Raw genomic sequence first — 20897 nt, forward strand, 5'->3', positions numbered from 1 at the left:
TTCCTTAGGATATGGAAATATACCTTGGTTAGGCTACCATGTTTTCACATAGAGAGATCCTCCTCTGGCCTATAACTAACTAGGGCACAAAATAAAAGGTAAGATGCTCCCTGCTGTCTACCACCAGATACATGTATCGTGATCACCTCAATATTACACAGACATAAATAAATTTCAATTATTTCCTACCTCTCTTTGAATTACTGTTTCCATAATAGTGCCAAAGGCTGGAATTGTGGCAATCCTGACAGAGCTGTTAGAATTAAAAAAGAAAGAAACTGAAGCTTTGAGATGAACAATGAGTATTACTAAAATGTATATTAAAGTAAGTACAAGGTAAATATACTGTATTAGTCTCTAGCAATGACAAATTAAATAAATTTAAAAAAAGCAGACCAAGAAGAATGCTCAAAAAGACAGACAGGATAACTTAAGGTCGCAGTCTGTGAAACTCACAATTCAGGATCACTGGACAAGGTAACAAGGGCCGGAGCAACCCGCTTGTCAACTAACGCTTCACTCATGCCTCGAAGAGTCAGCTGTAAACCAGTCAACATGCAATAAAAAATGGTTTGGTAAACTGGAATAAGAACTGGGTTAGCTGTGACTGAGGATGGGCAGGCAGACTCATTGGCCTTTCTTGGTTTAGTCATCCACACGAGACATTAAAATGTTAGGCCTTTGGTTCATGCTACTACACTTACTGGTAACAACCTGTTAGTGAGATTAGGAGAGCATCCCTTCTTGGCTTGAAAGAAACAGTCCATCAGCATATTTTAGGTTATGGAAGTATTTATTGAGCACTAATATACTAATATATTTTTTCAATACATGGCCTCCAAATTACATTTACAGTGAGGGTTGATTTAAAAAGAACCATGATATATAAATAATAATATGATAAAGTTTAAAATCAAGTAAGTATAATCCAATATTATTAATTTAAAGAGATTCTTCAATAAATTTAAGAGCTGATGGTTATTTCTTGGCAGGCACATTTTGAAAGGGATGCTGAATATAAAAGGCAGGGATGACACTTACATTTCAGGGTCACTGGAGAGAGTAATGAGAGCAGGAACAACCCTCTGAGCTACCAGAGTTTCATTCACCCCCTTCACCAACAGCTGATTGGTCAGCACAGGGGGTATTCACAGGTGATGCACGGAAAGAGCAAACACAGTGCGCCACGGGAAGAAGGAAGGAACAACCAAGAGAAAGAGAGAAAACACAAAAGCAAAACCAAAATTAGAAGCTAAGCAAATACTGCTTCTAGAGTGCTTTCCAAAGGCAGAGAATGCTTAGGAGGAAAATAAAGCTTAAGTAGCCTAGCGTCCACGAAAACAGATTTTGTCACCAGTTCAATAGCAGTTTGTACTTTTGGTCAAAGAGTCTAAGCAATTTCAATGTCCATCAAAATGCAACTTAAAAGAATACTTTTTTAGCTTCTTTGACACATACTGTGTTCTACGGTTAAAATTCTAGAAGTAAGGGTGGTATGCTTTTATTATGACCAACAGGGTACAAACTGGGCTATTTTTAAACCAAACTCACATAAGTAGCAGCCACCACTAAACCACTTATTATTGTGCTATAGCAAGTGTATTTTAAAACCACATAGGAAAATTCCTAACCTTTTAAATAATATAGCTTTTTCTTTTGAGGTACAGAGATACAATGCTGTCTATTGGAAAGTATTACACTTGGGAATCAGATCTGGGTTCAGACGCCAGTTCTCCACTTATGAGCCATGTGGTCTTAGATATATAGTATTTTCCATCATCTCTTGAAACGCAAGTTTTCTCATCTGAAAATGGTGATATTATTATCTGCCTCAAAGGGCTGTTGTGCTATGAATTTGCAAATAACATACCTAAATACTGTGCCTGACAAACAGGCATTCAAGAAAGAGTTTAATTATTTCTATTACTGCAAGAATATATGATCTGTAATATGTTTGGAAGAAATGATCTAATTTAAACAACTTTTTGATAGTTAATATCTAAATATGACTTTGTTTTAGATTTCTTATAAATTCAAACAAAATTAAAAATAAAAAAGATGAGTAGAACTAGATCTCTATAATCTAATCACAAAACAATTCATTTAGCAACCAATGCTAAATTGTAATACAAGAGAACGATACTGAGCCATATACGTTTTGTTTGATAAATATTACTGAAGTTTATGAGTTCAACCGAGAAGCACAATCCCCTTCTCAATTTCAGAATGTAAGCACATATTAATCCTAAATGCTTACCAATCTGTTTACCTAGTAACTAGTACTTAGTCCTCACAGAAGATCAAAGATGTCACAGAATTTTTAGTACCAAAAATCTACCATTGTGTGCATATGTGAAGGTATTCCTCCTATATAACACATCAGAGAAAGTAACTCACTTTATGTGAAGATTCTTAATTTTGCAATGATTTTTCACCATTTACCAATTGATTCATTTTAGAATCTACTTCAATATTCTGAAATAATTTTTATAAAAAAACACAGATAGGCCGGGCGTGGTGGCTCACGCCTGTAATCCCTGCACTTTGGGAGGCCGAGGCGGGCGGATCACGAGGTCAGGAGATCGAGACCATCCTGGCTAACACGGTGAAACCCCGTCTCTACTAAAATACAAAAAATTAGCCGGGTGTGGTGGCGGGCGCCTGTAGTCCCAGCTACTCGGGAGGCTGAGGCAGGAGAATGGCGCGAACCCGGGAGGCGGAGCTTGCAGTGAGCCGAGATGGTGCCACTGCACTCCAGCCTGGGCGACAGAGTGAAGACTCCGCCTCAAAAACAAAACAAAACAAAACAAAAACACAGATAATAAAATGACAAAGAACTTTTAATATCTTAAACATTACAGATATTGGATAGAAAGAAATAGGACAAGGAAGTTCAAATATTGTTAAATACAACCTTCTTCTCTGTATCATTTTGTAAGTAAGATTGCTTAGATTTGAATCAGTATCTTGAAATTTCTGTTATTTTGAGTCTGTCAAAAGCATTAAAAAAGACGATAATGTAGGGGACAAATTAATTTTTCATTGGTGTAGGGTTTTTTAAGTTCAATTTCTTTATTAAGCTAGAAAATCACAAAGTACATTTAAGAGCTATCAATTGTTATACACTTTAACATAATATATCATTTGATCTTTTCACTTGATGAAGTAAGTACAAATATCATCAATATTTTAACAGATGAAGAAACTGAGGCTTATGTAAGTAACTTGTCCAGGGTTTTAGAGTCTAAGTCATAGGGTCTGCAAAGGAACTCTGTCCCATCTGACTTAAAATCCATGACTTCTTTGTTGTGTTCTAATGTGACATGCTCAATTTCCTTATGATTAAAATATATATGAAGTTCTTTTCTGCATCTTTTGGGAAATTTATTATAACACATGATAAATTCCTCTTATAAAATAATTTTATTAATTCGCTACTTCAAAAAGTAATTTATATTCTCTTATTTAAAACAATGGGAATAATATGATTGATTGGGTTCCCTCTTTTTGTCCTGCTGTCTAAAAACTAACCTAAATTTATTAGTGAATTTCAGTGACCATATCCTATTAAGTTCTTGGTATAAGCATTTCTCATTTTCTTCTCAACAGTTTCTGGTCTCACCTTTTAAAAAAAGAATTTTTTTTATGTTTTGATTTTGAATTAACTTTTTTAGGATAAGCAGGCGTAATTCTAAATTATAAAGCATTGGTATCAAAATAAATCTTATGACCCTTTATTCTTTTAATACAATTTTGTTCAAATAAGAATCACTGACAAAAAAGGAACTTTAATTTCTCTTACTGATAACTTTTTCTGACATGCTCATTGAAATGTATCATTAATGAATTTGAAAAACATTGAAACAGTCTCTCAAACAAGACCCAGAAGTTCATCAACGACCTGAGAGGACACTGAAAACTGCTTAAGCATAGATATAGTTTCCAGACCAGCACTGACAGCAAACAGAGAAACCAAAACCAGACATAAGCCACATACAAGAAGGCAGAAAACCAAACAAAACAAGCAAAAAACTTCAAAGCAAATGAACAGGGAGGATTCATTTTATTTACTTATTTTCATTTATATGGTATGATTCACCAGTGCACACTCACATTTCAGAGATGAAAGATTTAAGAAAAAGAAATGGCTTTTATGAGCTTAGAATAAAATCATAGGAAGAGAGTGTATGAAAGAAATAGCTCTTCATTTAAAAAGATACTTTTTTCTTTTTGGGGAGAGGAGATTCTGATGAATGACTTTTCTTTCATGGTCATGCCTCCTTTTCAGCATATTGAATAATCAAAACAATTTACATCCAGAAGGAACTTGTACTAGACATAAAACCAAATAGTGACTTTGGCATTCATCTTCACAAAAAACCTCTGATTATGGCTTTTTAAAAATTGCTTCTGTATGATAACTGAGGGAATAACATGGATGGAGAATTTTCAGCTTCCTGACAACAATGGAGTCTTCTTGAATTCACAAATCTAACTTACATATTTCAGAATTTTAGAAAGCATATATTTTAAATATATCACTACCCCATCTCCAATTGCAATTTATTTTCAATTGTGGAGAAATTCTGATATTCAGCAAGATTTGAATTATCCAAGTCTTTTTATAGAAATAAATGTTTAGGTATTTTAAGAATCACATGAATATTGGGGCAATTTTAGTTTGGATAAGTATATGTTACCTATTACCATCATATATTTTGTGAAGTATTAGCATGGGTGAAAAAAATAATGATAATGACAGTAAACATATAAGCATTTATTATGGGCTTATATAAAACATATAAGCACTTATTATGTTCCAGAGACTGTTTTAAGGGCTTTAAAAGCATTAATTAGTTTAATATTAACAAAAATCCTTTCAGACTGATACTTTGAGACAGATACTTTTTGTTATCAACTTTCTTTTGTAGATGAGGAAGCTAAGGTACGGAGAGGTGCAACCTTGTCCAAGTAATCTACAAAGTCGCTAGGTATCAGAGATGGAAACTGAACCCAGGCAGCCTAGGTTTATTGCAAGACTGAAGATCAACAAGAAACAGTAGACCAATTTTAGTGCTCAAATAAAGTTCTAAACCTCAATCTCACTGCTCCCTGCCTACACACATACTAGGGCTATGACATAATTTGCTATATGATGGGTACAAAAGATAGTTCTTTCAATTTCATACTTCACTTGGGTAGGTAGTAATTTAATACAATTTAGGTAAATTATCTGCTCTCCTCTCTTTTACAACTCTATGGGCAGTTAATGTATTGGGATGCTATTCTACATATGAAATGTTAGGGAATAGTGAAGTAGGAGTAATCAATAAACATTTCCGTAATTGCAATAATTCATTTTCTAATGCTACTGATAAATTCAACTATATTTTACAATTTGAAAGATATCCTATGCTTTTTCAGTTTATTTTAGTAGTCATTTACCTCAGTAAATAGAAAAGTATAGTCAGAAAGAGTTATGTAAGTTAGAAATTAAAATAAGATTTAAAAGATAGTTGGAGAAATAAAAGTGATAACTGAATAACATTCAAGGAACCAGTAAGGTGAAAAACCATTTTTAAATATGTTAAAGCTAAATTTCTGCCCCATCACACAGTACACAACTAGACACTGATAAAAGCTATAAAATATATATTAACATAACATGATATCTTTTTAAAAAAAAAAAATTCCTTTCTTCTTCTCAAAAAAAAAAAAAAAAAAAAAAAAACATTACAATTGAAACCAACAGAGGCATCTGTTGACATACCTCAAACATTCTAGCAGCAGTACACCTGACGAGTGCTGAAGTATGGACAACACCATACCACAAAACAGTTAATAGTAACTCATGGTAGGCTGGATTTGCACTAGAAGAAAAAAAAACAGTGTTAAAATGGAGAGCCACAGTCCCTTACTGGTATACTGAAAAACACAATATTTATAAGGAATATTAATGATAACAATATTTGCAGAACATATGGAATTACTTTGTTTGCTTATATAGGTTGCAACTAAGATTCTCGGCCAGGCGCGGTGGCTCACGCCTATCATTCCAGCACTTTGAGAGGATGAGGTGGGCAGATCACGAGGTCAAGAGATCGAGACCATCCTGGCCAACATGGTGAAACCCCGTCTCTACTAAAAATACAAAAATTAGCTGGGAGTGGTGGTGCGCACCTGTAGTCCCAGCTACTCAGGAGGCTGAGGCAGAAGAATTGCTTGAACGCAGGAGGCAGATGTTGCAGTGAGCCAAGATCGCACCACTGCACTCCAGCCTGGTGCCAAAGCAAGACTCCGTCTCAAAAAACATACATACAAACAGACAAACAAACAAGATTCTCTAAAAAAGGATGTCACCTTCCTTATACAACCACAATCTTTTAGCATATTCGGAAATCACACTTTTAACTTCTCTAAGAATTTGCAATTGTGACAGATAATTCCACTCTTTTTAATAGCACACAAATTAAAATTATGAAGAAACAAATTTCTCCATGAGGAAAAAGGAAAGACCACTGGACTAAGAGTCAGGTGGGTAAGTTACAACTTCTGTGGGTCTTGGTTTCTGCATCTATAAAAATTGGGGAAGCAGTACATGTCCTATGTATGTCACATGGATGTTGTAGAATCAAATAAAATCAACTCAAACCATCTATATGGAAGGGTATGTTGGCTGTGAAGCCTATGCAAATGAAAGGTGGTATTATTAACAAATGCATGAGTCTGTTTTCGGTAAAGACAGATAAAATTACTTTAGCAGCCAGATGATGTGATGATGAGCAGGACTAGGCAAATCAAACAGAGTGAAAATAGGAGCCAAAGAAGCTGGCTTTCACTTGGGGCTCCTTTTTCAGTTCTGGGAAACTAAATTTTCTTCAAATCTGTACTTGATTTTATTTCTCCAACTGCTTCAAAGAAAACATATGTCTGCACCCTTCTCCCTACTTTTTAAATTACGATGTATTGATTACAAAATACTAAGAATGAACAAATAAGCAAAGCCAAAAAACAAACTAAAATACACAAAAAAAACCCCTTAAGTTTCAAAACCAAGAGAATTGGTGTGCATGTCAACTCTTTGAGACTTAAAATATGTACTCTATACATCCAATCTAAAAACTTTATGTGCCTTTTAGCAAACTATAAGCTGTTATTTCTTACCCCAATTCCACAAAAGAAGCCTTCAGGCTATCAAGAGGAGCATGAGATAATGAAAGCAGCGTCATTACATCTTCTAAGAATCCAACTAACAATTTTCGGTCTTCTTCCTACAGAGGAAAAATACTGATAATGAATATCCAAACAATCAAGTAGAACTAAATACCATATTTACCTATCTATAATAAGAAAATGTTACCAAATAGGGGAAAATATCCAAATTTGGAAGCTATTTTAATTAAAAGATATTTATTAAGCATATCTATCATCAGAATGGTATGAAGACAAAGACTATCCTGATACTTTAATTTAGACCTGTGGTCTAATATAGTAGTAGCCACTAGCCACATGTGGCTACTTATATTTAAATTTAAATGAGAAATTATGTAAAGTGAAAGATTCAGTTCCTTGGTCGAACTGGGTACAGTGCAAAGGCTTAATGACACATGTGGCAAGTGCCTATCTGATTGGACAACTCAGCTATAGATTATTTCCATCACTGTAAAAAGTTTGGATGGTTGGTCTTGATTTAGAACATTAAAAGGTATAATCTTTTATTAAAATTTACCTTACCAATTTTAGTTCCCATGAATTTTGGCTCTACATAATACAAACTACTAGAACAGTTACCCCCTTGTAGAAAAAATAGTAGAAAATTGATTTCTAAGAAATTATCTTTGCAATATCCTAGTGATGAAAACTGCATGCTTGGTAAAATATAGACTACTGTGTTCTTTTAAGAAACAGATGCACACCTTGATTAAAAAATACCTTGTATTTTTCAAACTTTCTTCAACAAACTATTATTACTTTCATAATCAGAAAATATGTTAGAAAAAGAAAACCTGCCAAATTAAGAGAGTAAAAAAAAATAACTTTGTATGTTAAATTAACCTGAATGTACATGGGAAGGGAATCTGATAGTCTTTCAGAAAATAAATACATAATAAAGTCAAGTTGACACTAGGGACATAGGAGGTCAACAGTAAAGAGCTTCTGAATGTATCAATAGATCCATGAGGAAGACTAGATCACCACCTACCCTTTTTTTTTTCCTACATAATCAGGTTAGTTTAGAATGAAGTAGAGATAAGGACTGACAAAAGTAATGGTTAACATGAAAAAAGGATGAATACAACAGTTTCAGGACACGCAGTTTAACTGACAAATCAGCATCAGGGCATCTCTGGAATGGGGATTTCACCCATTTTTAGTTACCTACTATTTCAAATATAAAATAGACATAACTTTGGAAAACAAGCTGGAAATCTGAGAAAAACCTAAATGTGAAATAAGAGCTATAAAATAAGACTTCTAAATAAGTATGAATTCTTTTGATTTTTAAAAATTTACTAAAATCTTATTTATCATTTTTGGAATCTCAAAACAAGTAATACTGCTTATATATTCAAGTAATTACTTGAATCTCAAAACAAGTAATACTGCTTATATATTTGATTCAAGATAATTTTTGTTTACTATAATTTACCCTAACAAAAAGTTTTGTTTAGTAAGATAAACATTAACTGCTGGTATGTGCTTCCTAAAATAAGAAACACTGGCAATCTGTGATTGCTACCTCAATATACTATTTATTTTGTAATAAGCTGAAAAGTTCTTATCTTTTTACAGATATGAATAACATATTTAGACTTCATAATGTCTCAAAAGAAATGCCCCTTATTCATTTATTCAACAGATCCATTCTGAGGGCCTACTATGAGCCAAACCTTGTTTTTGGCATTTAATTACTATGATTTAAAATGTTATTTATGGTTAAAATAAAAATACTAACAAAACTTCAAGAGGATGAAAAAGAGAGAGAATAAAATACTGACATCACACAAGGACACTTTCCAAAGTTAAAGAGGAGAATGGTAGGCATACTGTTGTGTCTGGCACTGTTAGGACTTAGTATCTTTGATCTCCAAAAATCTACCGAACAATAGAGACAATTTATTAACATACATGACTTAAAATATTTAACAAACAGAAAAGTATCCATATCAGGGTAGTATCAGAAACTAGTGTAGAAAAGAAAAATTTAAAAGAATACTGTGCCACTTTAACAGAGCTGTAACTTCTATTGCAAGGTAATATGTGATACTGTAACTGTATTTTAATACTATAGGATGATTTAAATTTGTCTTGAAAGAAGAGTACAATAACTGGTACCAAAACAGATATATAGACCAATGGAACACAACAGATGCCTCAGAAATAACACCACACATCTACAACCATCTGATCTTTGCCAAACCTGACAAAAACAAGAAATGGGGAAAGGATTCCCTATTTAATAAATGGTGCTGGAAAAACTGGCTAGCCATATGTAGAAAGCAGACACTGGATCCCTTCCTTATACCTTATACAAAAATTAAGTCAAGATGCATTAAACACTCAACTGTTAGACCTAAAACCATAAAAACCCTAGAAGAAAATCTACACCATACCATTCAGGATATAGGCATGGGCAAGGACTTCGTGACGAAAACACCAAAAGCAGTGATAACAAAGGCCAAAATAGACAAATGGGATCTAATTAAACTAAAGAGCTTCTGCACAGCAAAAGAAACTACCATCAGAGTGAATAGAATGGGAGAAAATTTTTCTAATTTACCCATCTGACAAAGGGCTAAAATCCAGAATCTACAACAACTTAAACAAATTTACAAGAAAAAAACAGCCCCATCAAATTGGGCAAAGGATATGAACAGACACTTCTCAAAAGACATTTATGCAGCCAACAGACACATGAAAAAATGCTCATCATCACTGGTCATCAGAGAAATGCAAATCAAAACCACAATGAGATACCATCTTATGCCATTAAAAAGTCAGGAAACAACAGATGCTGGAGAGGATGTAGAGAAATAGGAATGCTTTTACACTGTTGGTGGGAGTGTAAACTAGTCTAACCATTGTGGAAGACAGTGTGGTGATTCCTCAAGGATCTAGAACTAGAAATATCATTAGCAAAGACTTGGAACCAACCCAAATGTCCATCAGTGACAGACTGGATTAAGAAAATGTGGCACATACACACCATGGAATACTATGCAGCCATAAAAAATGATGAGTTCGTGTCCTTTGCAGGGATATGGATGCAGCTAGAAACCATCATTCTCAGCAAACCATCACAAGGACAGAAAACCAAACACCCATGTTCTCACTCATAGGTGGGAATCGAACAATAAGATCACTTGCACACAGGGTGAGGAACATCACACCCTGGGGCCTGTCATGGGGTGGGGGGCAGGGGGAGGAATAGCGTTAGGAGAAATACCTAATGTAAATGACGAGTTAATACGTACAGCAAACCAACATGGCACATGTATACTGATGTAACAAACTTGCACACTGTGCACATGTACCCTAGAACTTAAAATGCAATAATAAAAATTTAAAAAAAAGAAAGAAGAGTACAATAAATATGAATTGCTGTACTTTGAATTTAAAGAGCAAAATTAGTAAGTTAGTAGTGGGTAAAAGTTCAGGAAACCATTGGAAAAGGTGTTCTTTCTTCATTCTTACATTGTAACTTCTAAAAGTGCTTTATCCCAAGTCAGTATTTCCACCTTACTGGTGGGACTGCCTCATACTTAAAAATTACTACTATGCTTTGAGACACATCATATGTTATTTACTGCAAACAATGTTAAGTAGAGTATGGCAGCCTGTTACATGGTGGCCACCACTGAACCACACCTCCTGGTTCACACCCTGGCTTACTTCCCTTCTTTTGCTTGAATCTGGGCTGGGCCTGTGATTTATTTAGCAAGGGACTGCAGTAGAACCATGTTGTGCTAATTCCAGGCCTAAGCCTTAGCCTAGCAGATTCTGCCTTTTCATTCTTGGGAGGCATTAGCTACCATGTGGTAAGTCTGGCTCTGCTGCTTCAGAAGCCATGTGGAGAGAGAGAGGTCCTGAGACCTACGTAGAGACCCCATCAGCTAACCCACTTATTGCAGCAACAGAAGTGACTGCTGGCAAGAACAGCAGAAGAGGACAAAGCTGAGTGAGGCCCAGATTACAGAATCATGAGCAAATGAAACAGTTATAATAGACGATTATGTTTTGGGGTAATTTCTTATGTAGTAACAATTAAGAAAAATAAAGTACAGCTTAAGCATCCCTAATCTGAAAATCCAGAATGCTCTAAAATTTGAAACTTTGTGAGTACCAAACTGATACTGTGTGTGAAAGCCTGTCATCATTTGCTGTGGCTGTTTTTTAGCAGCTGATATAGGTATTCTGTGCTTTGCTACCCTGAGCACATTATTTTTTTTTGCTGTATTGATGATATGTCATATTTTCTTATTGTTAAGTACATATGTGTGAAAAAGTATGAGAAAATGATTGCTTATTGGTAGCATATAAATGCAAAGTCAGGAATGATGGTGATGCCAACCAACCAGATTGTCCACATGGTGGCTGAGACAGCGATTCCTTTGCTTTCTCATGGTTCAATGTACACAAACTGTTTCATGCACAAAATTATTTAAAATATTGTATAAAATTACCTTCAGGCTATGTGTATAATGTGTATATGAAACACATTTTGTGTTTAGACTTGGGTCCCATCCCCAAGATATCTCATTATGTATATGCAAATACTCCTTTATCTGAAAAAAAAAAATCCAAAATCTGAAAACACTTTCATCCTAAGCATTTGAGATAAGGGATACACTCAACCCGCATTATTAAAAAGTACTTAGCTAAAAATGATGATAAGGTATAGTGTTCTACAGTACTCTGTAGCTTAGTTCACCTAACGTATGTGCTCTGCTTGTCATTTATTTATGAAAAACTTATGGAACACAGAGAAACTCTGCTAAGTCAGTATAATCTAACACTTCTAACAAAATATCAAAAAGCTCATAATCTCTAAATTTATTTGTTCAAGTGAGGTTTTACTCAGGCCCTTATTATTCAAATATGCTATCCATTATAAATTATTTATTGAATAAAATAAGTAAATTGTTTTCCTTTGTTGGTAGCAATGTCACTTACATTAAGAAGACACAATACTAGGTATTTTTCTAAATGAAAAGACTTTTACTAGAGAGTAAGAATTTTTCCCTTACCTGAATATAACACGTAAGGACTCCTGTTGCATAAATAGGGACTGTAGCTTTAGTGAGGACCCCATTTCCTGCTGAGGAATCTAAAATTATTAAAATAATTTTAAAAAAGTAAGTATATTTTAAGTGTAAAGAAAAAAATTGTAATGTGATTATATTTAAAATTACAACTGTTTACTAGGTTACAAGGAAATATTATCATTACTTTGAAAAACATGTTTTTTGGTGGTTGTAAAATACAACTTAGTGTTTCTTGAAGAGCCATTAGCATAAACATTTCTGATAAATGGGAAAGAACTTTAATAACCCAAACGAGATGTTATACTCTTGATTTCCATAATTGGAAATCAGAACTTTCTTCCTGAAAGTCTTCTAAGGGTCCATATAGGCAGGTTGTCCAAAATTTTTATGCTTTCAATTTGCAGTTTAGTAAAATGTAAACGCACTCACCTAAAAGCACATAGATATATGTTATTTGATCTATTTCTAGATATGAGGTAGTTTTCAGTACTAGCCTGATTTCCTGAGCCCCTCCTGCATCCTCAATACAGTTTTCAGCCAGACAAAGCCCTGATTATTTTCATGGAGGGGGAAGGAATCATGCTAAGTAAAGCAGAGAAAAAGGGGAAAGCATGCAACCATAGTTGTGTGCCCTGTAACTACTTTACAAGAGATTTTCTTATACAGCCTCTATGGACAATTTCAAAAGAAAAGTTGTGAGAGGACAATTATTATTCGCAGCACCAAGAGCTCTTATTAACTGATCATGAGGCACTGTTTCAAGTGCTTTATGTTTGCTGTTATATTCCCAAGAATAGTTTTTAACTATACTTATTTTGTATATGGCTTCAAATTATTTTCTGAGGGTACTACATAAAGAAATTGAGTTGAAAAGATTTATTTAACTAACTGCCCTGAAGAAATTTTGCAAAAAAGACAGTCCCATTTTCACATTAATTAGTTTTTGAGATTTGTTTATTCTCTTGGTAAGAGTACCTTTTTTGGGGAGGGAGTGTTGATGTTAATGTTAGAACATAAGCTTAAAGTATATTCATAGATATGGACTATATATACAGGGGCTAATAATCACTTCCTATTTCAACAGCTAAACATTCGTGGCTAATAATTCCAAAAGTTGTCAGTTTTTAAAATATTTACCTTTTTTCATCACTAATTTATCACAAGAATAATAAACATATAATACCAACAATTTAGGCATTACAAATATCAATCCTTTAAAAAGACATTCAAAATAAACTTTGGGAGTTATTTGTCCCCCTCCCCTGCCCCAAATGTCTTCAATGTCTTCAGGCTTGAAATAATTAATTTATTCATTCTCTGACTAGCTCTGAGGACTGCCAAAAATGGTGTTTTCTAAACCATTCAACTCAAACCACTAAGGTATACACACACACACACACACACACACACACACACACACCCCCCTAGGATAGATATATATATATTCTCTCTATATAGATATATATATTCAAAATCAACCAAGTTAGAAATGGGGGTGGGGGTGCTACACATGTTCCACAGTTTATTCCTAGAAGCTAGAAAAATACATAGGGACACAAGATCCATACATAAACAAGTCCTTAGGCCAATGGTGCCAAGAGTAGACTTCTTAAAGTAGATGAGTGAAAACTATCAAAGAAATAGCTGGAGCTACCCATTCAAGCCTGTAGTTTCTCTCATGTTTCATTTGGAAAACATATATGCTCATATACCGTTCTTTTCTGCTATGTCTAATTTCTAAAAGTATACAGAACTAATTAAGAATTAGATGCAGCTTATTTTATAATTGTCAGTCTCTTGAATATACTACTTCAGACCTCTAAAGGTTGAGTACCCAGGCTGTAAAGTTCAGCCTTATATCAAAATGGTTACAATGAAGGTAACTATTTACAATCAGACTGACAGCGATTAATCTCACTGTCACCTCATGGGAAGGATATTAGATGTGACATAGTTATAAAACCAAGAACTCCATAATATAAATTTTTCCTTTTCAATTGTAGTTGCTAGTTCATTTGTACAATCTACATATATGGAGAATACAGCATTTTTCCTGCATAAAGAAATGCAATTGTTTTTAAAAGTAATAATGAACAAACTCACCAATGTTTTCTTCAGATAGTCTCAAAATCTCCTGGAACTGAGGTTTTACCTAAGCAACCCAAAGAAAAGATTCAAAAAGTCTCAGGTTCAATGGGCAAATTGATTAAATGAAATGTTTACTACTGTTGCTACTACTATTTATTTATTTATTTATTTATTTATTTAGCTTTATAGATGACTAAGTCAAGTGGTCAGAAATGTAATTAATTCTTAATCATGAGGCTTAGGATAAAAGAGTCAAATTAATGAAAATGAAAACTTTAAGGATAAATTTTTGAAAAAATCAACTCAAGTCAATGGCCTCTGGTTTCTTTTATTAAATTAAAATAATTTCCAATATGATTTTAAGTGGTTGAAATTACTGCTTTCTAAAACTGAACTTGGTTATAGAAGGACTATTTAGGTAGATATTATACGGTTAGAATTATCGAAAAAAGCATTTGGCTGTATTTTTAAAAAATGAAAAGGAATTCCAGTCACTTCAGGTGTTCAGAAAGTAACATATTCATCATGTGATATTAATTATTACAACTTTTCAAAACGAAATATGAAATACACAGTTTAATATGTTAAGTTAGAACAAAGGCTTGCTTAAATTTTTTATTATTAAAGTTATCAAAGATTTCAGGCCACTGAAGACAACCACTTACTGTTAAGTACATAAGTAGATTCCTACTTGCTTTTCGAAAAAAAAAATAGCTACTTGTTTTGGAGATATCAAACAATTTTTGCCAATATTGATAACAGGAAAATCAAATTATATCTGTTTAACAACTGAATGCTAGTGAAAAATATAAAATAATTTTGTTTTTCCTACAATAACATTAAGGTCTGGTTTTTGCCTTCCTCTCTGTAGGTGAGGCACATTAATTCGTATCTTTAGCTTAAACTGAGAGACAGACCAGTGTTAAAAGGTTCGTGTACTGAATCATACTTACAGAATTAAAAGACATGGAAGCAAATTCTTCATTTTACACATGAAAAGACTAAGCCCAGATAATTTAACTTAAATATTAAAGATCATAAACATTAGTCAACAGATAATAGGACCATAACCCAAGTCTTCTGAATTTTGTCCAGTTCCTTATACCATACTATTTACTTCAAATGTTTCAACTACAGATTTAATAGTAAAGAGCTATACTAAATTAAATTTAATAATTAAAATGCTTACCTTCTAAATGTGTTGATTAACATTTGATTATAGAAACTACACCTTTTTATGTCTCTTATTAGCTCTCTAAAGAACTGGTTTAACTAAATGTTATGAAGACAAATGGATTATAGGATTAATGAATAAATTAGGATCTAATGACATTCCAATGTTAATATTTGAAACTACAAAATAACCTGGATAGGCAAATGTGACAAATGATACTTTTGGTAATGACTGAAATATGTAGAATTTATCTCCAGTGTCCATGCTATTCTAAGAGGTGGTATCTTTGCAGCAAGTTTTATATATAAGTTGCTGTGGTTCCACAATCGCTTGAGGTTTTTACCAAAGTGTGCTGAGCAAACAGCTGCTTCCTGAACCTGTGATAGACAGTAAGTACCAGCAGCACATTCAAAGGATTGTGGCTGAGTTCCCTAGCTGACACTTCCTATAATACTGAAAATCTTTGAGGCTATCCACAATGAGTAAAGCTTATATCCAAGTCTGGATATGAACGAAGCGTAGGCTAAATCATCTTCTGAAAATCAGTAAAGATAAGAATATTACCAACTAGAACATTTTTTACTATCATAGTATTCTAAGATATTAAAGAAGCAAATTAGATAAAAGAATGGTTCATGCTTTTATTTACTCTGTTACAGTGTTTACACATTACATTTCTATGTCTTTTTCATATAAGAAAACATGGAATACAAGTTTTTACCTTAGTGTTTGTAAAAATTTTGCCAAATGTCCGGCAAAGGCGCCAGAAAAATCTGGAGAATTCATGGACACAGGCAGTTGAAGTAACATTAATTTTGCCAACTATTTCTATAAGTTGTGGCAACCTGAATGTGAAAGGAAAGAAAAATAGGCAGGGGATACATATAAATTACTGTTTCCTTGCCAATTTCTGAAACAATGCAAATCTAATAACCTCTTCTATTTCATTCTTTGAAAGGAATGGCATTGTTTGGGACCCTCTGAAAAGGTCGTAAGATTACATTATACTGTATACACTTTAAAAAGTAAATTTTAACTGTTTGCCAGAAAATATATGAAATCCTTAATGGTAGAATTCTGAGTACATAGTTAATGTGACTCAAATCTATGGATATGATGCTTCACACAAGAGCTTGGCTTTAGATGGCATCATTTTAGCCTGAAAAATGAGAAGTCTAGATGTAGTTTAAAATCTATCGCCACGATTGGACAAATGAGATGGTAGATAGATCATTTGGATAAAATACAGCAGCACCTTCTTCTCAGATAAATTACATATCCAGTGGTGTGAATCCTCTGTGCCCTAAAGGTGTTTACCATAAATGATGCCAAGTTACATTCTAAAAGTTTTGTTATATTTTGTCCTCAGGGCCAAGGCTAAATATAAGAGTTATCATCCATTCAAATTAATATGGAGGTGGTAACTTACAATTGATTGACAACCCACAGTAAACTCTCCCAGCCTGTTGTACCCTCCTGTTCCAGCTGGTAGTCATAAAGTTGTAGTAGCACTGCCAATTGCTCACGACTTCCGATAATAGTGGACACATCTTGAAGAGGCGACACAGGCCGAGGAAACCTAGTCACTACACATAACAGAAGCAAAATAAATCATATGGAAATTGGCATTTTGGGAACTTAGATATTCTGTTGAAAGGAAAATAAGGTCCTTCCTCCTCATATTTAATTACTTTCTTATTGTATAGTATAAAATTGAAATATACTAATGAAGTCATTTTTTAGGAAAATCAAGAAATTCTTGTGATATGAGAACAAATCCAACAAATCTCAAAAGATTTTATTCCCACAGCAGAATGTAAGCACTATGAGCAGAAATTGTTATCTATTTTATTCATGATTGTGTCCTAAGTGTCTAAAACAATGCCTGACATAAATATTTGTTCATGTTGTGTAGTAAATTGGTGATAAAAATATTTGTGTGGGTTACCATTTTTATGAGAAAACAAATCTTCATTCATAACAAATTACAACCCAAATTATATGTGTGTGTATATATAAATGGACATATAGACATATGGATATATCCTAAATGAGGATATAATAAATCCTCGTTTATAATAAATACATTATAACCTAAATGAAGGTATAGTAACATTAACATTTATAGCTACTGTTAAAAATCAGAAAGTTAAAGTAAGTCAACAAGAACCAAAAATAAAGGACAATCACAAGAAAAGGTCACATAAATGTTAGAAGGAATCCCATGAGTATTAGAAGGAATATGTTCCGGATGGTACTGTTCTATCTAATCTGTAGCATATGGTTGGCAATAGATGACATTGGAGAATCATTTGTGAAATAAATGAGAGAATAACAAGTATTATGAGTAGAACTGCCCCCTGCCCAAATTTTTATGTTTAAGTCCTAATCTCCAGTATCTCAGAATGCGATCTTATTTGGAAACAGGGTTGCTGTAGATGTAGTGAGACAAGATGAAATCATACTGAAGTAGTCCCTTAACCAACACGATTGATGTCCTTATAAAAAGGGGAAATCTGGACACAGAAACAAGCACACAGAGAGTGTGCCACGCGAAGATAAAGGCAAAGTTTGGGGTGATGCATCTAAAAGCCAAGAAACACTAAAGATTGCCAGCAAACCACCAGAAGCCAGGGGAGAGCCCAGAACAGCCTTTACCTCGCAGTTTTCCTAAGGAGCCGACCCTGCCATCACCTTGATCTCAGACTTCTAACATTCAGAAGTGTGAGATAATAAATTTCTGTTGTTTAAGCCACTCAGTTGGTGGTACTTTGTTAAGGCAGCCATAGTAAACGAATACAGAAAATTAAAAAGAAAAAGGGAATCAGAAAGACAGGAAAATCCCTAGGCAGATGAAATGCCTAAATGAGTAAGAGTAAAGGGGCAGAACCTGAAGTGGCCAGCTGGGAGAGCTTTATGAAGTCTTATCTAAAGTCTGAATTTTCATTCTCCTCAATAATATCATTTAAAAATGTTAAATTAACTCCACACCTTTCATTCTCAATTTTCCAAATAAAACTGACATTAAAATAGTATACACTATTTTTATCATGTGGCTTCGTGTATCTTTGGACACACTGCATCATACTCCAAATACATACTCCATGTAGCCTACAGTTTACATGAAAAATGAAATTGAAAAAGATTAAGTGTCTGTTGATGTTCTCAATGTTGTAATTCTTTGTCCATTAGAAACCAGTAAGAGACATGGATAATTTCACAACTTTGAAAAGGCTGCAAAGGTGCCTGACACATAGCAATAGCTTGTCTATAGCCATTTGTCCTGGACGTTAAGATGCAACAAGGTTATCAATTGCCTGCCAACTTGCAAAGGTCATTTACTAGCTACCTGGAGAGTAAGATAAGAAAATACTGGCCTCTGCTGTCAATTTTACATACTTCTGAAAGTAAGTCACATTTCTTCTTTGGAAAAACACAAATTCTGCCACAGATGCTTGTATTTCTTTCTAACAAGGACATAGTAGAAAAAAGTAATTATATTTACCTTCCCCTATTAAAAATAAGATAAAAAAGTTGGGGAAGAAAATATAAAGAAAACAGAAATGACAAGCTTCATATACTGTAACTATTAAATGAATCTTTTGTTGACTCAGATCTGTTAACTGAAGGAAATACTTATTTCAGCCTCCCCAGAAAGGCTATAAAAAGGCTATAGATTAAGAGCAAAAAGAAAGTATAAATATTATAAAAAAAGACAACAGGGCTTATTCATAAAAGATGAAGCCGTATTGTTTACCATAGGTATAATCTGATGACCACAAGATTCTACACACATAATACATTTTAATAATTATGCTGTCATATAAAGTGATTTTTAGACTTTTAATAAAAAACAATTCTTTGGGAAGCTAAGCTCATATTCTACATTTTTCTTCCAGAATTCAAGTTCAGTACCTTCTATCTGTGGCACTTCACCATGAAGCTTGGCTTTGCTGGAGAAAGGTGCATTCTGTAGCACTAATGCAAAGAGAGATGGGATCAACGACTGCAAGGCAGAAAGATACATGTGGAGCTTGTGTTCATCCAGCCCATGTTCTCCTTCCTGAAACATAAGGAGGTGGAAGCTAATTTTAGTCTTTTGAAGCTACATTGCTAATTGGATTTATGTATGATGTTCTTCCTTTTTGTGGCAAATCAAAGATTTAAGGATCTGTATGTTGGACTCAAGTGGTAAGGCACTATAGAGTGGTAGAATCTTTTACATGGAAAACTATAGGGTAAACATCAGTCATTTCCATTTGTAGGGAATAGTTTTTATAACTTTACTTTTTCATTAGAGAAGCTCTTATTTTCTGAAATTTTATAAGACATGGTAAAGAAATTAAAGTAAGGGACAGGAATCACTTTATCTTTTTTCTTGTTAGAATTGATACATAAATAATTGTACATATTATGGGGTACCATGTGATATTTTGATACAGGCATACAATGTGTAATGATCGAATCAAGGTATTGAGATATGCATCACCTCGAACATTTATCATTTCTTTGTATTATGAACATTCCAAATCTTCTCTTCTAGTGATTTTTGAAATATATAATCTATTATTGTATAGTATATGTTATATATATAATATATTGTATATTATCAAATATATATATTTGATAGCACACCCTACTGTGCTATCAAACACTAGAATGTATTTCTTCTATCTAACTGTATTTTTCTATTCATTACTCCCCCAGCCCCCAGTTTCTGGTCCATTCCACTCTTTACCTCCTTGAGAACAACTGTTTTAGCTCCCACATATGAGTGAGAACATTCAATATTTGTCTCTTTGTGCCTGGTTTATTTCACTTAACATAATGTCCTCTAGGCTATCTGCGGCAGCAAATGACAGGATAGCATTTTTAAAAAATGGCTGAATAATATTCCATTGTGTATATATACCATATTTTCTTTATCCATTCATCTGTTGATGGACACTTAGATTGAATCTATATCCTGACTATTATGAATAGTGCTGTAAGAAACATGTGAGTGCTTGAAACTCAACATGTGAGTCCTTGAAAGTATGTGTCTTTTCAATATACTGACTTCCTTTCTTTCAGATATATACCCAGTGGTGGGATTGGTGGATCAGAGATATTTCTGTTTTTAGCTTTGTGAGAAACCTCCACACTGTTTTCCATAGTGGCTATACTAATTTACATTCCTACCAACAGTGTACAAAGGTTCCCCTTTCTCCACACCCTCACCAGCATTTTTTTTTTGTCTTTTTAATAATAGTCATTTTAACTGGGGTGACAGATATTTAACTGGGGTAACAGTCATTTTGGTTTAGATTTGCATTTACCTTATGATTAGAGATGTTAAACACTTCTTCATATACCTTTTGGCCATGTCT

General features: G+C 33.7%; 1 protein-coding gene across 11 annotated transcripts in view; it reads right to left on the reverse strand.

The window, feature by feature from the left end:
* RELCH (RAB11 binding and LisH domain, coiled-coil and HEAT repeat containing) overlaps window positions 1-20897 on the reverse strand; it is a 120614-nt gene that overhangs the window by 26943 nt on the left and 72774 nt on the right. For 6 of the 11 annotated variants that reach the window (XM_050768082.1, XM_050768080.1, XM_050768086.1 and 3 more), the window contains 9 exons: window positions 19444-19591; window positions 16958-17114; window positions 16250-16373; window positions 14370-14418; window positions 12249-12328; window positions 7165-7271; window positions 5771-5870; window positions 1042-1124; window positions 190-253 (listed from right to left, as the gene is read on the reverse strand). In XM_050768082.1, the coding sequence (XP_050624039.1) occupies window positions 190-253; window positions 1042-1124; window positions 5771-5870; window positions 7165-7271; window positions 12249-12328; window positions 14370-14418; window positions 16250-16373; window positions 16958-17114; window positions 19444-19591 (912 nt within the window). Of the gene's footprint in view, window positions 1-189; window positions 254-456; window positions 540-1041; window positions 1125-5770; window positions 5871-7164; window positions 7272-11684; window positions 11787-12248; window positions 12329-14369; window positions 14419-16249; window positions 16374-16957; window positions 17115-19443; window positions 19592-20897 lie in introns of those variants that run through there. The other 5 variants (XM_050768084.1, XM_050768081.1, XM_050768090.1 and 2 more) reach the window with 4 other exon arrangements.

The sequence above is a fragment of the Macaca thibetana genome, chromosome 18, assembly GCF_024542745.1.
Source record: "Macaca thibetana thibetana isolate TM-01 chromosome 18, ASM2454274v1, whole genome shotgun sequence".
NCBI classification, from domain to species: domain Eukaryota; kingdom Metazoa; phylum Chordata; class Mammalia; order Primates; family Cercopithecidae; genus Macaca; species Macaca thibetana.